At 42.9% G+C, this 19,720-nt stretch overlaps 2 protein-coding genes and 6 non-coding genes across 12 annotated transcripts in view; 1 reads left to right on the forward strand and 7 right to left on the reverse strand.

The window, feature by feature from the left end:
• The window catches only part of CEP295 (centrosomal protein 295), a 55,206-nt gene extending 47,521 nt beyond the window's left edge, over positions 1-7,685 (forward strand). Inside the window, 9 exon segments of the mRNA XM_052671393.1 lie at positions 1,558-1,709; positions 1,914-2,067; positions 2,847-3,508; positions 4,336-4,509; positions 4,740-4,857; positions 5,489-5,692; positions 6,305-6,413; positions 6,789-6,888; positions 7,393-7,685. Coding sequence (XP_052527353.1) covers positions 1,558-1,709; positions 1,914-2,067; positions 2,847-3,508; positions 4,336-4,509; positions 4,740-4,857; positions 5,489-5,692; positions 6,305-6,413; positions 6,789-6,888; positions 7,393-7,479 — 1,760 coding nt within the window. The 3' untranslated portion in view covers positions 7,480-7,685.
• Positions 7,686-8,648: 963 nt separating this feature from the next.
• On the reverse strand, positions 8,649-19,717 carry TAF1D (TATA-box binding protein associated factor, RNA polymerase I subunit D). Of its 5 annotated transcripts, XM_052670177.1 has the most exons (13): positions 19,613-19,717; positions 18,649-18,888; positions 18,092-18,551; positions 17,647-17,822; positions 16,570-16,633; positions 16,016-16,292; positions 14,695-14,738; positions 14,171-14,264; positions 13,594-14,072; positions 12,531-12,568; positions 10,242-12,033; positions 9,582-9,667; positions 8,649-8,903 (listed from the first exon to the last, which is right to left on the reverse strand). In XM_052670177.1, exons 2-6 carry the CDS (start codon positions 18,873-18,875, stop codon positions 16,173-16,175), a joined length of 1,047 nt encoding a protein of 348 aa, XP_052526137.1. In that variant the 5' UTR covers positions 18,876-18,888; positions 19,613-19,717; the 3' UTR covers positions 8,649-8,903; positions 9,582-9,667; positions 10,242-12,033; positions 12,531-12,568; positions 13,594-14,072; positions 14,171-14,264; positions 14,695-14,738; positions 16,016-16,172. The 5 variants fall into 5 exon arrangements, with proteins under 5 accessions (XP_052526137.1, XP_052526118.1, XP_052526128.1 ...); XM_052670158.1 differs by lacking the exon at positions 14,171-14,264 and having other exon boundaries at positions 10,242-12,026; positions 13,594-13,649; XM_052670168.1 differs by lacking the exon at positions 14,171-14,264 and having other exon boundaries at positions 10,242-12,026; positions 12,768-13,649.
• LOC128075020 (small nucleolar RNA SNORA8) lies at positions 10,420-10,558 on the reverse strand. The gene has a single exon (XR_008203564.1). It is a non-coding gene; the product is annotated as a small nucleolar RNA SNORA8 (small nucleolar RNA).
• LOC128075022 (small nucleolar RNA SNORA18) lies at positions 11,279-11,410 on the reverse strand. The gene has a single exon (XR_008203566.1). It is a non-coding gene; the product is annotated as a small nucleolar RNA SNORA18 (small nucleolar RNA).
• LOC128075030 (small nucleolar RNA Z40) lies at positions 12,314-12,386 on the reverse strand. The gene has a single exon (XR_008203574.1). It is a non-coding gene; the product is annotated as a small nucleolar RNA Z40 (small nucleolar RNA).
• LOC128075021 (small nucleolar RNA SNORA1) lies at positions 13,084-13,213 on the reverse strand. Its single transcript, XR_008203565.1, has one exon. It is a non-coding gene; the product is annotated as a small nucleolar RNA SNORA1 (small nucleolar RNA).
• LOC128075025 (small nucleolar RNA SNORA40) lies at positions 13,805-13,931 on the reverse strand. Its single transcript, XR_008203569.1, has one exon. It is a non-coding gene; the product is annotated as a small nucleolar RNA SNORA40 (small nucleolar RNA).
• Positions 14,872-14,943, reverse strand: LOC128075026 (small nucleolar RNA SNORD5). Its single transcript, XR_008203570.1, has one exon. It is a non-coding gene; the product is annotated as a small nucleolar RNA SNORD5 (small nucleolar RNA).
• Positions 19,718-19,720: the final 3 nt, after the last annotated feature.

The following is a 19,720-nucleotide window of genomic DNA, read 5'->3' on the forward strand; positions in this document are numbered from 1 at the left end:
TGGTATTTTAATTTGAACTGCTTCCTTCAGGAATGTGTTGGAAAACCCAGAATCATAGATTCTGGTTTTTAGTATTAATCTTTATTATTAATCTTTATATTAATTAAAAGCAGGTCCAGAGGAGGGCCACTAAGATGATCAGAGGGCTGGAACACCTCTTCTATGAGGAAAGGTTGAGAAAACTGGGATTTTTTAGCTTGGAGAAGAGAAGGCTGCAGGGAGACCTCATTGTAGCCTTCCAGTACTTGAAGGAAGTGTATAAGCAGAAGGGGAACAGCTGTTTATGAGGGTGGACAGTGATAGGACAAGGGGGAATGGTTTTAAAGTGAGACAGGGGAGGTTTGGGTGTTTGGGTGAGACATGGTCCAGGGTGGTGACACACTGGAACAGGCTGCCCAAGGAGGCTGTGGATGCCCCATGCCTGGAGGCACTCGAGGCCAGGCTGGATGTGGCTCTGGGCAGCCTGGTCTGGTGGTTGGTGACCCTGCACATAGCAGGGGGTTGAAACTGAATGATCATTGTGGTCCCTTTCAACCCAGGTCATTCTCGGATTCTATGAATCTAGACCAGAAATTGTTAATCCCACTCAAATGAGAGGTAACTTGCTTGTGGGTTTGTCCAGCCAAGTACTGATTATCTCCCATGGAAGAATTTCATACCACTCAGACATCTTGCTTAAAAACCTTACTTGGGAATTTTTTTCTTTATATCACACAATGGCCAGGGTTGGAAGGGACCTCAAGGATCATGAATCTCCAACCCCCCTGCCACATGCAGGGCCACCAACCTCCCCATTTAATACCAGACCAGGCTGCCCAGGGCCCCATCCAACCTGGCCTTGAACACCTCCAGGGATGGGGCATCCACAACCTCTCTGGGCAGCTGTTCCAGCACCTCACCGCTGTCTTGGTAAAGAACTTCCCCTGACGTCCAACTTAAATCTTCCCTCCCTCAACTTAAAACCATTTCCCCTTGTCCTGCTGTTATCTACCCTTTCAAAGAGTTGATATGTAACCAGAATTTCCTGTGTTGCATCTTTTGTCCATCGTCTTGAGCCTCTTTTCTTTCACTGAGTATGTTCAACAAGAGGCTGTCTGCACCTTCCCTGTACTTCTTTCTAGGACAGCATAGACAGCAGAGATCTCTGTGCCTCTTCCCTCATGCTCTCAATACTTTGTGCAAAACTGAACAAACCCAGTTTTTAAGTTTCTCCTTGAACATTGTGTGTTTCATCCTTACTCGTTCTTGTGGCTGCTCACTGGGCTTGCTGCAGTGTGTCAGTGTGTGCATTTTGTACTGGGAAACCCAAACCGGGACAGAGCTTCTAATGCAGTCTCTTAGGTGCTTAACAGAGAGCTTCTTGACCTCAGCACTTTCTTGCAGCAGCTGTACTTGCACTGTGTCAGTGTGAAGGAGTTGAGTGCTGTGAAGATCTGTTTTTGCAAGCTAGCATTTGTTCACCTGTGGAAATCTCTATCCTCTCCTTTTTCTTCCAGAAGCAAGGTAGGAGATGTCAGTTTCCATGTTTTTAAAATGACCTCTTTTCTTTTCTCATAGCTCTAGCAGCTGAGCTTGATTTTCCTGAAACGGAGAGGCATTTTCCTAACTTCTGCCACCGGCTATTTCAGCCTTTGGAACCAAATCCTGTCAGTGTTTCATCACCCATTTCTCACTACAAGATTCAACAGGGCAACAAAGAATTGAGGAAGGTACTGCAGAAAAGCTCTGTTTGACTTGAAATTTATTTTTATGAAATGCCTTAGTAATTTTTTACACGTCTGGAACTGGAAGCATTTCTGCTGTTTGTAGGGGAAATGTGATCCAGAAAGCAAATGTTGCCATTAACTTTTCATCCTTCTCATTCCTAAAAATAAAATAAAATGAAGCCTAATCAGGATTTTTTCTGCTGCTAGATTTCAACATTTGCAACAGAAAGTGAAGAGCAGTTTCTAGAAGTGAGAACCTCCAATTTGAATACACAAAGAGGCAGTCTGATGGGCAGTCTTGAAACAAACAAGCCAAACAACAGTACATCAGAAGAGTGCTTCAAAGAGGATGTTACTGTGGGTATGTACAGTGCAGCCTGATCAATGCTACTATAAACATGGATCCATTGCCAATATGTGAATACCAACTTTAAAGCTTGTTTTGTTGTGTTGAAACTGGGAAGGAACTCTTCTAAATAAGCTCTGCTTGGAAATGTTTTAGCTCTGATTCTTCTCTCTTAGACATCATCATCTCCACCATCTTTAATGTGTAGAACTCAAAAATGTTAAGGTCTTTCCTTAGCAGTTATTACTTGAACGCAAGGATCTGCTTTTGTAGTGAAGGTGCTATAGCAGATGGTAATTACGTTGTGCAGCAATTATGATGGTAGTGCATTAATTCCAGTGGTGGCTGAAATTAATAAGTTTTACCAAAAAAAATTCTTCATTTCCTCGTTTTGTAAGTTTGGGGAAATTATTCAATTTATGGAACTTCCTGACAAAGAGACGGCCAGCAGGTCAAGGGAGCTGATCCTCCCCCTCTATTCTGGTCCCTGGTGAGGCCACATTTAGACTGCTGTATCCAGTTCTGAGCTCCCCAGTTGCAAAAGGACAGGGATCTTCTGGGAGTGCAGCGGAGGACCACAAAGATGGTAAAGGGCCTGGAGCAGCTCCTGGATGAGGAAAGGCTGAGAGACCTGGGTCTGTTTAGCCTGGGGAAAAGAGGACTGAGGAGGAGATCTGATGCAGTCAGATGTTTGCACAGATGTTCACTCATTCCTCAAAAGCTCTGTTAAGGAGGAATTCCTTTAAAGCTGAAATGTGGTTGTGTTAAGCTCAAATTTTGACTTTTTGGAACAGGTTTGGAAGAATCTTTCCACCCGCTGCAATTGGAACCTGCTCTGAGCAATCGCTGTCAGAATGCTGCTTGGCCAGCAGGCATCAATGTGGAGTCAGAGAACTCCTGGGAACTAAATCCTGGGATTAAAAATGGGTGCAGTGAGAACAGTGTTTCATCTGACAGACAATACGAAGATCTGGTGAGGAGTATGGAGTGTGTTGGTCTGCAGTGTTCAGTGGAGGATATGCGAAACCAAAGTCTGAATTCGCTGGAAGAACAAAAATCACTTTATCAGCTCAGTACCACACCAGTGACAGTGGCTGAGCCTTTCCCTCAACACACATTGAAAGAGGGCGTAGCATTCAAAAAGGAGATTCTGTCTTCTGAAGAATTACCTGTCAAGGTACTTGATAGGAAGTACTTGAAGCTTCCCGAAAAGTTATTTCGTGTACCTGAAGCAGATAAAGCTGTGGAGGTGGATTTGCACTGCAGTACAGATGCAAAGGAGCCAGGTGAAAGTTTTCTTGAAATACAAAAGTCTTCAAGGATTCCTGAAGACATCAGTTTGGAAGCCCCAGACGTTAATTTACAGGCAGTAGTAAAACAGAATGCTTTCTGCCTGGGAGGACATGAAAAACACTCTAACTCTGTGGCTGCAGGCTCATCTCATATTCCAATCTGGGTAAGTAGAACAGATTTCCCAAAGTAAGTGGTGTTTTGTGCAGGTATTTTGGTGGTTTAATTGTTTTTACTTGTTTGTCTTTTTTTTTCTTTTTTTTTTTTTTTTTTTCTTTTTTTTCTTTTTTTTTTTTGCCTTTACTGAGCTATTTTAGATCTTCAACATCTGAAAACTTGGCAGATGTTCTTTTTATAGTTCTGGTTTCAGACTTGCATGTTTCTTGGACATTTGCTGTCCTTGCTCTTTTAGATCACAGCACTGAAGCAATTAGCAGTGATGTTAGTTGGTGCAGCATGGCCATGAAACTGCAGTTACATAACTGATCTTAACCCAGTCTGGGAGGTAAATAATAGAACCAAAGCAGAAGTAATTGAAAACTGTGAAACATTTCCTTTTTCATTTTTAAAACAAACCAACCAACCTGGCCTGAAACTAGATTTCAGCAGTGATTTAAATTGAGGTGAGTGGAAGAGAGCTTTGTTTGATTGCTTTGGGTTGTTTTTTACTTACTGGTTTTAAAAAACAAACCAAACCACTGAACTTCTTGTTGGATTGGTTTGATGTATCAGTTAACACCTTGGGCAAGGCAATCCTTCTGGATTGCATTATTGCTTTGGGCAGGTTCTATTTTTTTTTCTGTGTTGAATGAGCCTCTTACAAGCTAGCAGCTGTTGCTGCTAATATTTAGTAATAATTTAGTAATAGTGGTTTTAAAATATATATGATAAAATATATTTTAATGCATATATTGTTTATATACTTTAATATTTTATATTATATAAAATGATACATAGCTTTTACACTGAGGCTTTGTGTCTTCTACCTGCAAGGAGACTGAGTCAGGGCGTGGGATTATGGAAGAGCCTGAACTCACTTTTGTGAGCTCCAATGACATCAGTACTGCAGAATCAGACATTGAACATATGAACCAAGAGGGAAGTAGTGAGGATAAAACAAATAACCCAGCATGTGCAGACAGGTCTGCCATCAGTGTTCTGACTGAGGTGAGTCTTAGTTCAGCTGTTGGGCAAAGGGACTGCAATGTTTTGAAGTTTTTGAGTGTTTTTAGAAGCATTCTAATACTGTCACTGTCCATTTCTGGTGTTTTTCTTGCATCTGCTAAAGGGAAAAGACTGTCTTTTCTTGTGTCTTGTCCATGGCAGAGTACTGTATGACTACTTCAGATTTCTGGTGTATTTTCTGCATTTTCAACTAATGATTCCTTTTGAAACAGAAAAGAGAATTTTTACCAGTGGTTCCAGATGCAGTTTGTTCAGTGCTCATAAGGCCTGACAGCTCTTCCAAAGCCCACAGTGCTACCGAGGGTCAGTGTCCATCACATCAGACTGCAGGTAATTCTATGCAGCTTCAACATACTGAAGTTTTAACTTACAAAGTCATTGCAAGAAAATATAACTTCTCTTAGACAGCTGCATGTTGCTGTTTGGCCTCTGTTTGTGTACATTTGGCCCAGGTTTGATGTGTGCTTTACTGACAAGGAAATAACTTGTCTCTTCCTGTAGGAGGCCATCTTAAGCAATAGATGGTAATGGCTATAATTAGTGAGACTTCATTTGGTTTTATTTGTAACTATATTTAATTTTGAAACTCTTGTGATGTTTTGTTGCCTGTCATTATGTACGTAGTGCACCTTCCCTTGTTTGTCTCCTATCAGTCAGGAACCTCTGCAGTTAAAAGATGTTCTGATGTCAGTATGGAACATAAATAGTGAAACAAGGAAGAAAGGATCTACCAGGCTGTAACCATTTGTTTCAGTGCAGTATCTGTTTTGGCAGTACTGCTTATGGGTTCTAGATTCCTTAGCTCTGAATTACTGCTTATTGTGCAAAAATGTCACTTCCTGACACCAGTTGTGAAAACAGATCCTGGTCAACATCTTAGGAGAAATGCACTGAAATGTATGAATTAGTAGAGGTGGTTTCTTTGCAGAAAGTGAGAAATGCTTGGACTTTTCTTTCTCAGTGATGCTGCTGGAGTCTGCTTCTGCACCAGGGAGTTTGCAAGAATCTTTTTTGAAAAGAAAGAAGGACTTCATCCAGAAATCCCTGAGAAGAGTTGAAGAAATAAAACAAAGAGAGAGAAAAAATGAAAAGCCAGAAGGCAGACAGTTTCAAAGGAAAAAGTCTGAGACATTAAGCAGTCAGAAGGAGGGTCGTCTTATCCCTGGTATGTTTACTTGGGCATGTGACGTGGGCTAGGACTGCTTTAGTTTTTAAATATCACAGAAAACCTTTCCTATGTGTTGCATCTTCACTTTTGCAGTTGGGGTATTCTTTAATTTCTTAGGGATGTGGGAGCTCCTTTTCCCCACTTTGGCTGTCTCATGTTGCAAGCAGACTGCATTTATCTGCATTTATCATCATAATGTGTCTTTGCAAAATAACTGGTTGTCCAAGAACTGTACTAAGTGAACTAATGCATCTCTAACCCTGTTATCAGGGTTTGGTAGGCAGCTGCTGAGAAGCACAACTCGCTCCAAGTACAGCCAGCAGCCTCATTGGGCACTGTGGTTTTTATGACAAACATTCATCTCCACTGTACCAATTCTGTTTCTTTCTTTGTAGTTCTATCTCAACCTTTGAAACCTCTTATGGTTTTGAGTTCTTGTATACTGAAGAAGTCTGTCATTGACAGCTGTTGATTTTTTTACAATTAGTACCTGGTATTAGTTTCGTAAACTGAGCAAACTTTTACTGGGGCGCAGTAGTTTGTATTGTAAATAGATGTATTGTCTGGGTTAAAGACTTAGGATACATTTTGTGTTTGTGTCTTTTAAAGGGAAAAAAGGTGCAGTTGTCAATCAGCTGAAGAAAGTAGGAGAAGTGAAAGTGTCTTCTCCAGAAGACAGGAAGGCTGGAGAAGCTGAAATGTACCAGCGCACCTCAAGGTACTGCATGAACAGTGGAAGAAGTTTGGATTTAAACAAGATAAATGAGAAGTTATTGATATGAGCCCTAACAGTACATGTTTATACAGGTGAACACTGAGCCATGCCCTTGCCCAGCTTGCAGCAGGAAGGAAGCGCTGGCAGCCTGCCCAGCTGCACTCAGCATTTAGTAATGATGCATGTGTACAATGCAGTGGTTGAGTGGGGTCTGTGTTAGGTCAGCTAAAAGTTAGTTGAAGTGATGCCAGATCAGGGGATAGTAAAGTCAGAATTGCTATAATTTCTAGCAGTTGACAGTATAAACCCTTAAGGCTGTTATGTACTCCTGCTTTCCCCCTTTCCTTCCTGACAACCCTTTTTCTAATGTTTTGACAGACTTTATAATCAACTTTCAGAAGTAAAGATCAGAAAAGAAGAAAAATCAAGGCAGGAAACTTATGCTAAAAACAGAGAAAAGGCTAAGGAGTTTCAAAAGGTAAAGTAATCCCCTCTTAGCATCTCGAGCTGGTCAATTCATGTCCCCTAGCTTCTAATCAGACTGGAGGCGTAATTCTGCAGTGATGACTGAACAGACCGTGAACCAGGTCTTAACATTTCAGCACAGCCTCTTGGGAATACTACCTTTGCTCAGTCAGTGAGCTTTTAGAGACTTCCCAAGCACTGCTATTGGCTTAGTCTGTCTGAGACCACTCCAGTCAAGGCAGCGTGCCAAGTTTTCTCTAAAGGACATCAGCCTGAGACTGAATTCTTGGGACTTGAGGTCAAATAAAAGGAGTGAGGGGATCCAGCTGCTCGTGTCAAACAGTATTGCTGAGTGTGATCCAAGCACAAGCAGGCTTGGTGCTTCCCTGGGAAGACTCTTCCACCTGCTCTTATACTTCTCACTGTTATAGAGCAGCATTACCTCACTTGTACAGCTTGGTGTTATCACCACCATTTCTTGAGCTATGCTATTCTCACATGATTTTAAATCTTGCAGAAAATGCTGGAAAAACTACGAGCCAAGAAGCCAGGGAAAACACCCAGACTAGGAGAAGCCTCTAACCAAGAAACATTGCTGTGCTGATACAACTCAGTATTTAACAGTAAGAACTGCAATAACCTAATTCAGGTAATGACTGACAGATGCTTTCTACAGTGCCATCTACTTTTAATATGTGGCAACCAGCACCGAGTAGAATGACGCTGCAGGAAAGCTTTGTGCTGTAGTGTTTGAAAGAGAGTTTATACTACTTGTAATATAAACATCTAATAAAGTGTTTTTAAAAAACACTGAGGTCATAGCATGTGTGACAATAAGATTCTTTTTCAAAAAGCTGAAGCTTTTATCCATTTTTCTCATGTTTAGTAGGACCAGTAATTAATCACTTACATAATCCTCATTACAAAGTACAGGTTTGTGCAGCAGATGTACATCTCAAAGTCCCTGAAGCCAACAAACTAACATCACTTACAGAACTGCCTTCACTTGTGGATGTCAGCTTGCCTTCTACTAGCTAACTGCACCTTGCAAAGACTGTCCATAGAATTGCTTGGGCTGTTAAAGACTTTCACGATCATCAATTCCAGCCTCAATTTAACCATCCTGCTGTAACAACTCACTGCTAAACCATGTCCCTGAGCACCACATACATCTATCAAGACAGCTTTTAAACACCTTCTGGGATGGTGACTCAACCAGCAGCACCCTGGGGAGCCTATCGCTGTACTCAAGTTTATTAGCTCTGAAATGAAGCAAAGGGCAGAACAGCACAAGTTCTAAGCTGCAGTGCTAACACAGAGCTGATTGCTGTAGCAGGTGAGAACGCCTGAAATGCATTCATTTCCATTTCCAACAGGTCTGCCCAAATTTCAAATATAGCAGTATGAGGTAGCAGCTTCTCTGTAAAGAGTTAACATACATTGCAGTTCACACTGGTTAGAAGTACTGCAGTTGCTGAAGAGACTCAAACTGTTACAACTTCCCCTATGCACACAGGACAAACAGCTGAAAGGAAGAAGAGGCCTCTTGCTACAATAGAGGGCTCATTTCAGTGTGCAGGCTCTCCTCTCATCTTCACTGTAGTGTTTTTCTAGAGGCTGCTCACAGGTCTGAATGTTGTTCCTTTCTTGTAACCAGGTGAGAAAGGAAGACAAAGTAACGCTCGGCTACAAGGCAGACGTGGTTACAATCCCTGCTTTAGTTTTACACAGTGTAGCAAAAAGTAGTAACAACAATTCCCTGGCTGCAGCTGGTTCTTTCAAGCAGTTTTATTTGAATGTTACTTTCTGTATGAAGTAAACAGCCCCATCTTCCCACTTGGAACAGTTTGAACACAGTTGATAATCCTCCCCTGCTTACAGCCACACCTTGATCCACTACTTCAACTTACAGGGCAATGAAGTTAAAATATTTAAAATTCTCAGTTATTACAAGAAATAAAGGAGTGTTTTAAGAGCATTTAAGAGCTTTTCTTTCTTGCAAGACTTGCAGCAACATCACATCAGGACCTGAGAGAAGAAAAAATAATTAGCACTATAATTCAAGACTAAGAAGCATTTCAATTTATTGACTTCCTATAGGTTGAAGCAACCTAACTTCATAACATGGTGCTGATGTAACAGCAGTAATGCAGCCACACAATCATACATCCCTTACTAAATTGTTTAGGGGCAAAAAGAATCATTTTGCATGCTTGCTCTGACTCCAGTTTCCTATATGCACTCTATCCATAATATTCCAGTTCAACACTACTGCCCACTCTTTGGGATTCTCTGTTTCCATGCAGTTTCAAGAACATGCCATACACCCAAGCAGAAGGAAAAAGCATTAAAGATACAAAACAGCTCATAGTGCCACAATTACATCAATATTCTCTTCCAACCCCACATGCTGCTGAAGTCAAATGGTTGCAGATGAAACCAAGTAGCATTCTGCCTGCAGTAGGAACTCAAAAAGTGACAGGGCAGTAGCTACAGGTGGTTTCTCATTCTAAGCAGCAATGTAACTTAAGGACTGTCTCCTCTGAAATAGACCACAGCACACACAAAGTGGCTACAGCATCCTGCTAAAAGGAGTTCAATGTACGGTCACTGCGTTAAGAGCTGCTGGTTTTCCAGCCATGCAAACCCTCTTTGAAGTGACCTTGAATTTCTTCTGGGTACCAGCACTGCTGCTAAGCATCTTACCTACAGAGTTGCTGTGGCAGCACTCAGGTACAGCTTCATAACCCCAACATTCAGTGACAGCAGCACTCTGGTACACAAAGGCACACCTGGTTTGTATAAATGAAGAGTTAAAATGAAGTTGGATGCCAAGTGCAAGAAGTAGATTTTTGTTTTCCATTCTGAATGCATGACTGTTCTGTCAACAGCAGCTTCTGGGGCTTGATTTCAACAGCTGAAGATTCTTGCTAGCACTTGGGTTCCTTTGTAGCCAAAGAGAGCCACTAACAACCAGCAGAAGGGAGCGCTGTGTCTGTGGCCTACACCAACGCTTTATTCCCAGCAGACCTACTGCCACACAATGCAGCAATTCAAGAGTCTGATGGAGTTGTTTTATGGTCATGTCCACAGCTTACCAGGAACAGGAATATCCTTGCAGCCTTGGTAATGACCAGATCTCCCTTTACTGCTGTTTTTACAAGCACACAAGACTAGCTTGCAGACACACCCTGACCCAGATACTGCCAAAATCTGGAGCAAGTGCTGCCCAGGACTGCCTGCTACTGGCCAGTCATTTCTATGTTTCTAGACAGCTTACTGAAGTTTTGATCTTCTAGAGTCACGTGTCAGCAACCGAGCTTCCATCAACTTGCCCCAAACCTGAACTGACAACTCAGTGCTCACCTGTCCAACAGGCTGTTTCCTCTTCCGCAGCTAATCTATTTCACACAGCCAACTGACTGCTCTGTACCTGTTTAAAGAAACAAACTGAACACACCAGGGAGAACCAGCAGTCAGCTCTCACACTGACAAGTCCTGCCCCACACAAAAGGACTGTGCTCAAATGCTTGAAGAGGACAAAGCCTGTATCAGCAAGAATACCAGGTTCAACAACCACAGCAGAGTGAAAACCAACGATGCCAAATGCTGAACTACTGTAGCACTGATTTTTGAACACCCCATCAGAAGAATGCTGCTGGGTGCAGATACCGTTCAGTGCAACAGATGCAACAGTCCTCAATCAACAAATGCACATTTATGTTCAAGCTCTGCAGACACCAGTTAGAGAGAAGCCAAAATGAAGTACCAATCTCACAGAAGTTGCCGTGCTAAGAGGGAAAAGAAATTCCATCAATTTCAGCAGCCTCATTATTCTTTCAAGTATTCTTTATATTGCCAGCACAATGGGCTTGTGAGTATTGTCCTTTTACTTCAAGCTATGGTCTGTGGAATAGCACTATGCTCCATGTAACCCAGGAGTTCTAACACTGTACCAGGCTCAGAAATTAACTCAGACTTTAAATCTTCAAAGCTTAACAAGAGAAAAGCAGCATTGCTGAATTACACAGCAGAGCAAAAATCCAGCATGCTCATCGAGTTATTTAAGACTGGACAGACATCAGAGGGCTGGACTTCCTAATTTAAACTTACAGGCACCACAAGGAACAGTAAATCACTTTTAGATTGAAGAGGGAAGAGCCTGCTTCAAGCCAACCAGAAAAAAAACACAGAGGTCTGGCACCTCCACAGACATCTGGCTGAGCAAGTTCAACTCACGCAATTAAACATGTTAGTTACATTTTATATCTCAGAACATGCTCTTTTTCACTCTTACCAAGCTTTTCCATTTGAATTTTTTTTTTCATCTATATCAAATTCATGATCCAATACCTGAGGGAGAACATGACACGTTACTTCCATTCCTAAAATGGTACATGAAGATTTGTCTTGCAGTTCTATCCCACAGAGCCAACAGGTAGCTCCAAGGGTGAAACTAAACCACAAGTTTGTTCTGTGAGGCGTTTCCAACGACATGAACCTACAGAAGAGATCCTATCGGGATAGACCTCAATGTTTCTGTGACCATAAATCAACCAACAAAAATCAAGCAGACTGGAAAAGCATCTTATACAGTTCCTACGAAGTGCCTTCTTACTTCTGTCATGATTTGTGGGAAAAAGGAGCGCAATGTTACACTACCATTTCATTTGGAAGATGCAGTAATAACTCCACATCAGTTTAATGTTAAAAGCTACGATTACACAAACAGTATTACATGAACATGAACAGTATAAAACGAAGGGAATTAACTACAACATTTACTCAAACACTCCTAACTTCCCTTAGTACTCATTTACTTTTGAAGTGAAGCCCGAGTTTAGGAAGTTAACCTCGTCACTTCATTTCAGACTGAGATCTTTCTTGGGATAAACCAGAGTTAAAGAAGTCTTCCCTTAACGGACTGAAATGGAATATTACTTTAAAATATCCAAACATATGTTGAGTTATGCCCCTGCAACACTCCAAAAGGCACCGAGCTTCATGTGGTGAACAGCTCCAGCCACTGAAAACCAGAGCCCCTCAAACACTGATGCATCTGCAGAAGCTCAGAGGGCACACTAACCTATAGGGGAGCTCCATCTCTGTCAAGTGGCTTTCTGCACTTCTTCTCTCATTTCCTCATACCACCTGCCACCTGAAAAAGCAACATCACCACAGGGTTACAAAATGACTTGCATGTGCATACAGTACGACCTACAGCAGTGAGTTGTAGAACCTTCAGAAGCCACTTCTAATCACCACAGGCATTTCTGACGATCTCTCCCACTGCAATCACACTTCAAGCTACTGCAATGTACATTCAAAATGTAATTTGACAGTTTTATCAACAAAAAAAAATATCAGTCTTTATTCACTGAGAACATTCTGCATGCTCCATCCTCAGCATGGATACACAGTATGGAGTCAGGCAGCAGATTTGTTCAGAAAGGCCATTCTCACTCACTCTCTTCAGAGCAGTTGAACATTTTGCCAATCATCACAACAACTTCCTCAGATAGCATCAAGCTTTGCAGTCAGTTTTTCTGATGCAGCAGTACTCAGTAGGAACAGGCATATGCCAGCTCAGAAAGTTGAAGCAAAATTTCTAACTCTCACTAAGCAATGGTTACATTAAGCTGGTATCAGACTCACCAAGGTATTCCTCCGGTCTGCATCGTCAGGTGGGCTTGCTGAAAAGAGCAGATTATGGTACTGATTAACACTTCTACGTTTCTTCAGCATGTTAGTAACTTCAAGATGCAAGCACTCTTACACTGAATACGCAGCACTTCAAATCAAAGTCTGTCACAAAACTATCAACAAAATCTACCCACACTTAAGAAATCAAAGCACTATGGCACAGAAGATGTATGTGAGGGTGTTACCTACATCAGCTGCGCTGTGGTGTGAAGCAACTACAAGACAGCTTCCAAGAGTGCTCTGATAAACTATTTACAGAATTCAGTACTGTGTGTTTTTCTTCCACTTCCCACAGCCAGCAGGATGCAGAATGCTGCAAGATATTGTTTAGTAGCTTAGTAGATAGTAATGCTAGGAGGATGGTTGGATGGAATGATCTTGTGGGTCTCCTCCAACCTTGTGATTCTATGAATTCAAGAATTCACAACACCACACATGTCAATCCGTCAAAATTTAAGAGTAACCACATTTTGAACCGTGTTTGCACAGTTCTCTCAGTATGTAAGCCTGTTACAGGTCTCATTGTCACCACTGCAATGGGTGTTACAGTGAGGAAAGCACAACCTGTTGTTCTTCTGGCCCTGTTGTTCAATTGAGACACACACGGAGTTGTCTGCCTGCTGAATAACAAGGCGCAACAATCAACTCTTCACTACACCTGCAGAACAGCTTGTTTTAAAGCCCAGCCCATTAACTCCAACATGGACACATCGCTGGCTGCCTTCTGGATTCGCCTTTCCAAATGAAATATTTATTTAGGAAAAAAAAAACCAACCAGCTAAGCCTTCAGCCTACAGTCCTCACAGCACAACCTCCCCACAGGGAAAAACAGTTCCTCAAATATTCCTTTACTTCAAAGAAACATTAAAGAACCAGGTCAACTTAAATGCACTTTTATCACTTAACAACTTATCCAACAGTTCCCACTGCTGTGTTTGACAAGCTCCACCAAAGCCTCTCTGAGAAGGCAGACTCAAATTCTCTCACGCCAAAACTCAGCAGAAACAAAGCATACCTCCTTAACCAGTGTGTTCCACAGGACAGCACAGAAGTAACAGATTTGTGCACCAGCTGTAAGAATTCAAGCAGATCAAAACAGTTACAACAGCTCAGTGCTGCAGAGCTGGAAAAATTCTATGAAGGAAACAAAGCAACTGCACAACATTTCTGCACATGCAATACGAAACATGCCCTTTGGATTAATTGCTGCTTGAATAAATATAAGCAGTGTCCCTTCATGTAAGTAACACAGCCAATACATGCATCGGCTGTGGGTTGCGAAAGAAGGGTTTTTTCTAAGCACCAGGTTCCAGGTTTTTGTCTACAGCACCAGACAAAAACTGAACACGTGCTGAAACTGAATGCGCCTGCTCTCCTGTTATTTTTCATGTCTCTGAAACAGCATTTGAAGACCACACACAAATGAAGTTATTTCTCAATCGACTGTATACTTACTCCATTAACTTTCACCATCCATTACTGGGCTTCGGACTACTAACAGGTGCAACAAGCCCAGTATTACTATCAGATACTGTTGTAAGAACAATTTACACTGTGTCAAGTTGACACATCATGTACTCCAGTACCTTTACTACAACAAATGCTGAAAGCAGATGCTCCAGTTTGATCCTCATACAAGGAAACATGCTCGTTGTCATTACTGGTGTAGCTGTACCTCTGGGCTCCCTGTGTTAAAGAGTAACCTTCAAGTTTTTCTTCTGTGCTGCATCCTAAGCCCTCCTGAAGAAGCACAGGTCTGGTAACATCCCTTTGTGAGAAACTGCAGTAACATCCAAGACCACCTCCTGATGTTCCTTCCCCCTGCAGTTTTACCCACAGGGCAGTTATCAGACACTGCAGCTGCACGAGGCACCAGTACAGACATCTCCACTAGGAGCACCCAACATAAACCACAGTTGGCTTGTCTGCCTGCAGCATTCAACACCGGCCGACACAAGCACTGCTACCTATCACTGCCTACACAAACTACCTTGAATATACAGGTGTTAAAAAACTGATGCTTTCTGTTCCAGCACAGGCTACAGGCTGGACTGGCAGGAGTCACGAAGCCCACAAGCTACCTGGAGAAAAGAACTGCATAGCAGTAACAGCTTACCTCTCACAGCAGCTGATCAATATTCATCATCCAAAAGCAACAAACTGAAAAAAAATGAAAGGGATAAGAATCATCAATTATGGTCAAATAAGCTGAGATCCCTAAAGGCAAAAGCTACTTTTCAGCAATCAATTTGGCAGATGTAATGCACTCACTTTTCAGGTGTGTACATCCAGTTCTAATCAGAATTGAAATTTAGTTCATTTCTGAGTCACTCAGCAGTTGAACAGAAACATTCATCACATGAACTGCAGAATGAGCAGGACTCCACATCCCACCTCACTACGCCTCATCCTGCCAGAACCCCACTCTAGATCTAGGATGAGTCTTTCAAGCCACACAGTATTTCTCAAGTAGGTGCCTAAGAGAGTTATATTTAGCCATTAACTTTGGACTGTTACTAAATCTGATCTTTAACTAGCAAAGAGCTGATTTTTGCAGTGTCACTCTTGAGCACCAAGCTGCAACAGGGAAATCTCAAGCTTCTTCTGCAAAGATTTAGAAATGCAACTTCAACTCTTTTCAGACTGAGCAACTGCAGCATGTTTCACTCATGCTATGAGATCAGCAATAGTCCCTGTCATGCTGAAGGACTTCCATCTTCTGCTCAGTCACCTTCATAAAACCCCATTCTAGAGTGAGGAGGGGAAGAAGGGAAAAGAACTTTTCATTACACTTCTAGTTGTTTTAAAGCAACTTTACATTATTATAGTGGATTTAGGAAAATTAGTTTTTTCAGGTGTTATTCCTCATGATGAACAAACAGCCATAAGCAATTATTTCATCATTATTTCAAATGCATCAAAGGGATTTCACAAGAGTTTTACAGAAAAACATCCCTCAAGTGTGGCTCTTCCAAAGCTTTACTCCCTCCAAGTTACCAAATTACAATAAGAAAAGCTCAAGCTTCCTTCACAAAGCCATGAGAGAAGTGGGTCTAAGTTCCCCTGTGTAGGATGAGTGCACCTATATCACACAGAATTGTAGGGGTTGGAAGGGACCTCCAGAGATCATCAAGTCCAACCCCCCTGCCAAAGCATATACATGTTTACACATTTCTACACAACACCTCTTAATTTCAAGATCTGGAACTTTTAATTCTGTAGCTCTATGACCCATTGATGACAGAAGACTTCTGTCAAGCTGCAGAAGCTGGTGTTTCAGTAGGATTAGCAGCCACTCAATCGCTAGTGCACACTTCAAACAGCACAGAATTGCTCAGATTGGAAAAAGCCTTAAAGACCATCAAGTCCAACTGCAAAAATGCTTAGCAAAAAGACAGGCCACACCTTTCTCCTATCCATCTCAGACCCAAACTCACCTTAAATTGATTCTGATGAGGTTGCCTGGCTGACAGCTCAACGCTGACTTCAGACCAACATTTTAAGCCAATCAGACCTCGATAAGGTCTCTGAGAAGTGACTGCTGCCACCTTATTCGTTCATGTTCTGTTCAACCAAAGAGAGCCACACAAATGTTCAGTTATCAGCAGCACTCTTCTTTACTTCAACCCCTCCAGCTGACTTTGCTCGCTTTGTTTCGGCCTTTGATTTCTTCTTGTTGGGAATTTTGCTGCTTATGATGAAACAGCTGTTGTCCTAAGAATGAAGAAACAGTATTCACAACCCTGGTTTGGAAACACACCAGGAACAATTACTCATTTCCCAAGATTTAGGAACGCTTCAAGGAACTCGTTTCCACAATTGTAATTCCAAAGAGTACAGACTTCTCTCAAACCAACTTCCTCTCATACTACACATCAGAACCACACCAAGCTCAAGAATTCAGTACTCAAAGCATCATCTATTACTTCTTTGACACCTCAAAAGAGAAAAAAGCTTATAGTATTTTTCAAATTAAAGAGTATTTACTTACCACTACTCTGACATCAAAGTCTTCTGGATTATCAGAGCCCATGCAGTTATTATCATCATCATCACTGAAATATATAAAATTGAAATAAAATCTGTACTTTTACAGTAGCACAGTATATATAAGCTATTCCCCTAATGCAGCACCACTTTCCCATAAAGCATATGGAAACACTACAGCTTATACATCTAGGATGCTCCCACTTCTACACGAGGTTGCTCTCTTTCTGGAACTAGATTCCAGCTACTGACACTGACAGAACCAGTTCCACCACAACTCACAGGTTTCTCTTTTCTCCTACTGGAGAGTGAATGCAGGTGCGTAGGTGCTGGCTGGAGTCAGCCTCCACATGTGTCCAGGACTGAAGTGTCAAGGTTTCGATAGCAGGGGGATCCCACCTGGGGTCAGTTGGGGAAGGATGGCATCTCATGGGAGAGACACACTGCTCACTAGAACAGGTGGTGCAAGGAGGCTGTGGATGCCCCATCCCTGGAGGGGCTCAAGGCCAGGCTGGCTGTGGCTCTGGGCAGCCTGGTCTGCTGGATGGTGACCCTGCACGTAGCAGGGGGTTGAAATGTGATGATCATTGTGAGCCTTTTCAACCCAGGCCATTCTATGGTTCTATGATTCCACATGCAGCAGGGATAGAGAGGCAGAAGCAAAGCTTTATGGAATGAGTGCAGCCCCCACTGCACTGCTTGTGGGGAAACTGTCTGTAGTTTGCTTTTAGTTCTCACTGCTTTCACCTGCTACAAATAACAAGAAATTGCATTCAGCTCCCTGTACTGAGCCTGTTCTGCCTGGGACAGTAACTGGCAAGTGACTGCCCTGTCCTTATCACAAGCCATGAGCAGTCATCTATTTTCTGTCTCTGCTCTTTTGAGGATGAGGAGTGAGCACACAGCATAGGGTGCTAAGCCCCCAGAATCCATTACTGAGTTACAGAAAAATCTATGAGGTATTTCACCAATGAATACAATGCACACACCAGACAATAAAGACAGCAATGCTGCACACAACAAACTTAGATTTAAGCTGAGCATATAACAGCAACTTTTATACTACTCAAGATGAACTTACTTTGTCTCCTGAATAGGAGAAAGGGGGCCTTCGTCATCTAAATATTTGTGTTTCCGCACTACCAGGCATTCTCTTTCTAAGTCTTCACTGGCTTCAAGAGCTTTCAAAGCCTTTTTGAGGTGTTCTTCATATTTGAGCATTTCAACATATTGGAAATATCCCTTTGCAGCTGCTTGCTGAAGGAAAGAAATACATCTTAAACGCCACTATAAAAGGAATGAAGCATTTATATAATCAACTGAACTGTAACATTAAATGACAGCCTTAGGTCAGCTGGTTTGGTAAGGTATTGAATGGAAAGCAGCAGTCATCCTGTATAACAAAACAAAAGTGGATTCATTTCACTGTGGCATTTAGGTAGAAGCACAACATGCCAACCTGCATTCATTGTTCCTTGAAGTAAATCTAAAATCACAACTTCTCTCCCACAAAACAGAGCGCTCACCTCATAGCTAAGAACCATCTTTAAGGGAATATGTTTTCTCCCATAATGTTTTTCAACAAAAGGGAACTGAAAGCCTCGATCCTTGAGCCTTTTCCTTCGCTCCTGAGGTGAGGCTGTCATGGGCTTCTTCTTACCGCGCCTCCGTGTGCACCCAGAGGCTCTCTTTATCTTCCGTGAACCACTGCTCCGGTATTTTCGGTGTGCAGCAGCTTTAAACTTCCTTCCTCTGAAGTGATAGGCAAAAATAGCTTTCAGATTGAGCTTAGATTTCTTCTCTTGGGAGGCTTCAGGTGGCCTCACTGGGCTCTGAGTGGGCAGAGAAGAATCAGAACTTTCACTGCCAGGCACTCCTGCATCAGCTTCTGCTTGTTGCTTTGAAGGCTGCAATCTCCTCTTTCGCTTTGAAGGTACAACAGAGTGTTTCCTATGGTGCTTGCTGCCACTAGCAGCTGGAACATCACTGAAAAAGAAACGCGTATGTTCAGCAAAACACGTACATTAATGATGTATCACGAGTTCTGTTCATGAGCAATTCTAAGGAACTAGAGATAACTCACATTTCTGAATCACTGCTATCCACCTCATCTGAAGACGTATCTGTACTACTGATCTCATCTGAAGACTCCTCAGGACTGGCACCCTTCTGCCTTGAGCACAAATGTTCCTTCGGTGCACTTGCTGCATGCTCAGGTACTTTAGATCTTTTTTTCCTCTGAGTTAATATGAGATCTTGGGCATCAGGATAATCAGAACCAGAAGCGTGGGATTCATCTGTATCAGTCATGTTTTAATCTGCCCTAAAAAATAAAGTACATTTTAGCACAGGCAAAATTTTTCACATACAAGCACACATGCACGTAAGCCAACAGCTTCTTTAGCTTGTAGGGATGCTGCAGTTCTAAGCCACAAAAAACACTTCACTGTAATTCATAATCATTTTCAACTAAGGATCTGGGCATAAGAACCCCATTTTCCCAATCTTTCGCTAGCTGTACAGCCCTGAGAGCTTCCTACTGTAACAACCCACCAACATTTCATTCCCCGGCCATGAGCACAGAACAGTCCCACGAGAAAACGCTCGCTTTCAGCCGATCTGTAATCCTGCGCACTCCATCCGGCGCCAGGGCTCTATACACAAAGGGACCGGACGCTGAGCAGCACGACGCGCCCTAAACTCTGAGAAAGACCGGGAGTCTGCGCTGCCTCCCCATGGCCGCTGCCGAGCTCGGAAGGGAAGCCCGCCCACAGCCGGCCGGTCGCCCGATGCGCGCTGCCTCCCCTCAGGTCGCCCTGCCCGCCCAGCATCCCGGGGCGGACATTTTGCGCGGTTCTCGCCGCACCACCGCGGCGCCGTGCCGCCACGAGGAGCCCGCTCCCCGCCCTAGGGCCTTCCCCGCGTTCCCTTACGGAAGCGCTCGGAGAGACAACGGGCTTTGATTCCGCCTCAGCCCCGGACTGGGTTCCCCCGCTGCGGATGGCAGTGGATGCCGCACGCCTCCGCACTTCCCCAGCCCCCCTCACCTTACGCTTCGTCTCCGCAAAGGGCGTACGATGGCCGCCTCCGAGACTAAATAGCTCTCGGCTCTCGCGAGATCAGGCGGGGGCGGGCTCTGCTGGTCGCGCGGGATG

The sequence above is a fragment of the Tympanuchus pallidicinctus genome, unplaced genomic scaffold, assembly GCF_026119805.1.
Source record: "Tympanuchus pallidicinctus isolate F22 unplaced genomic scaffold, pur_lepc_1.0 scaffold11, whole genome shotgun sequence".
NCBI lineage: Eukaryota > Metazoa > Chordata > Aves > Galliformes > Phasianidae > Tympanuchus > Tympanuchus pallidicinctus.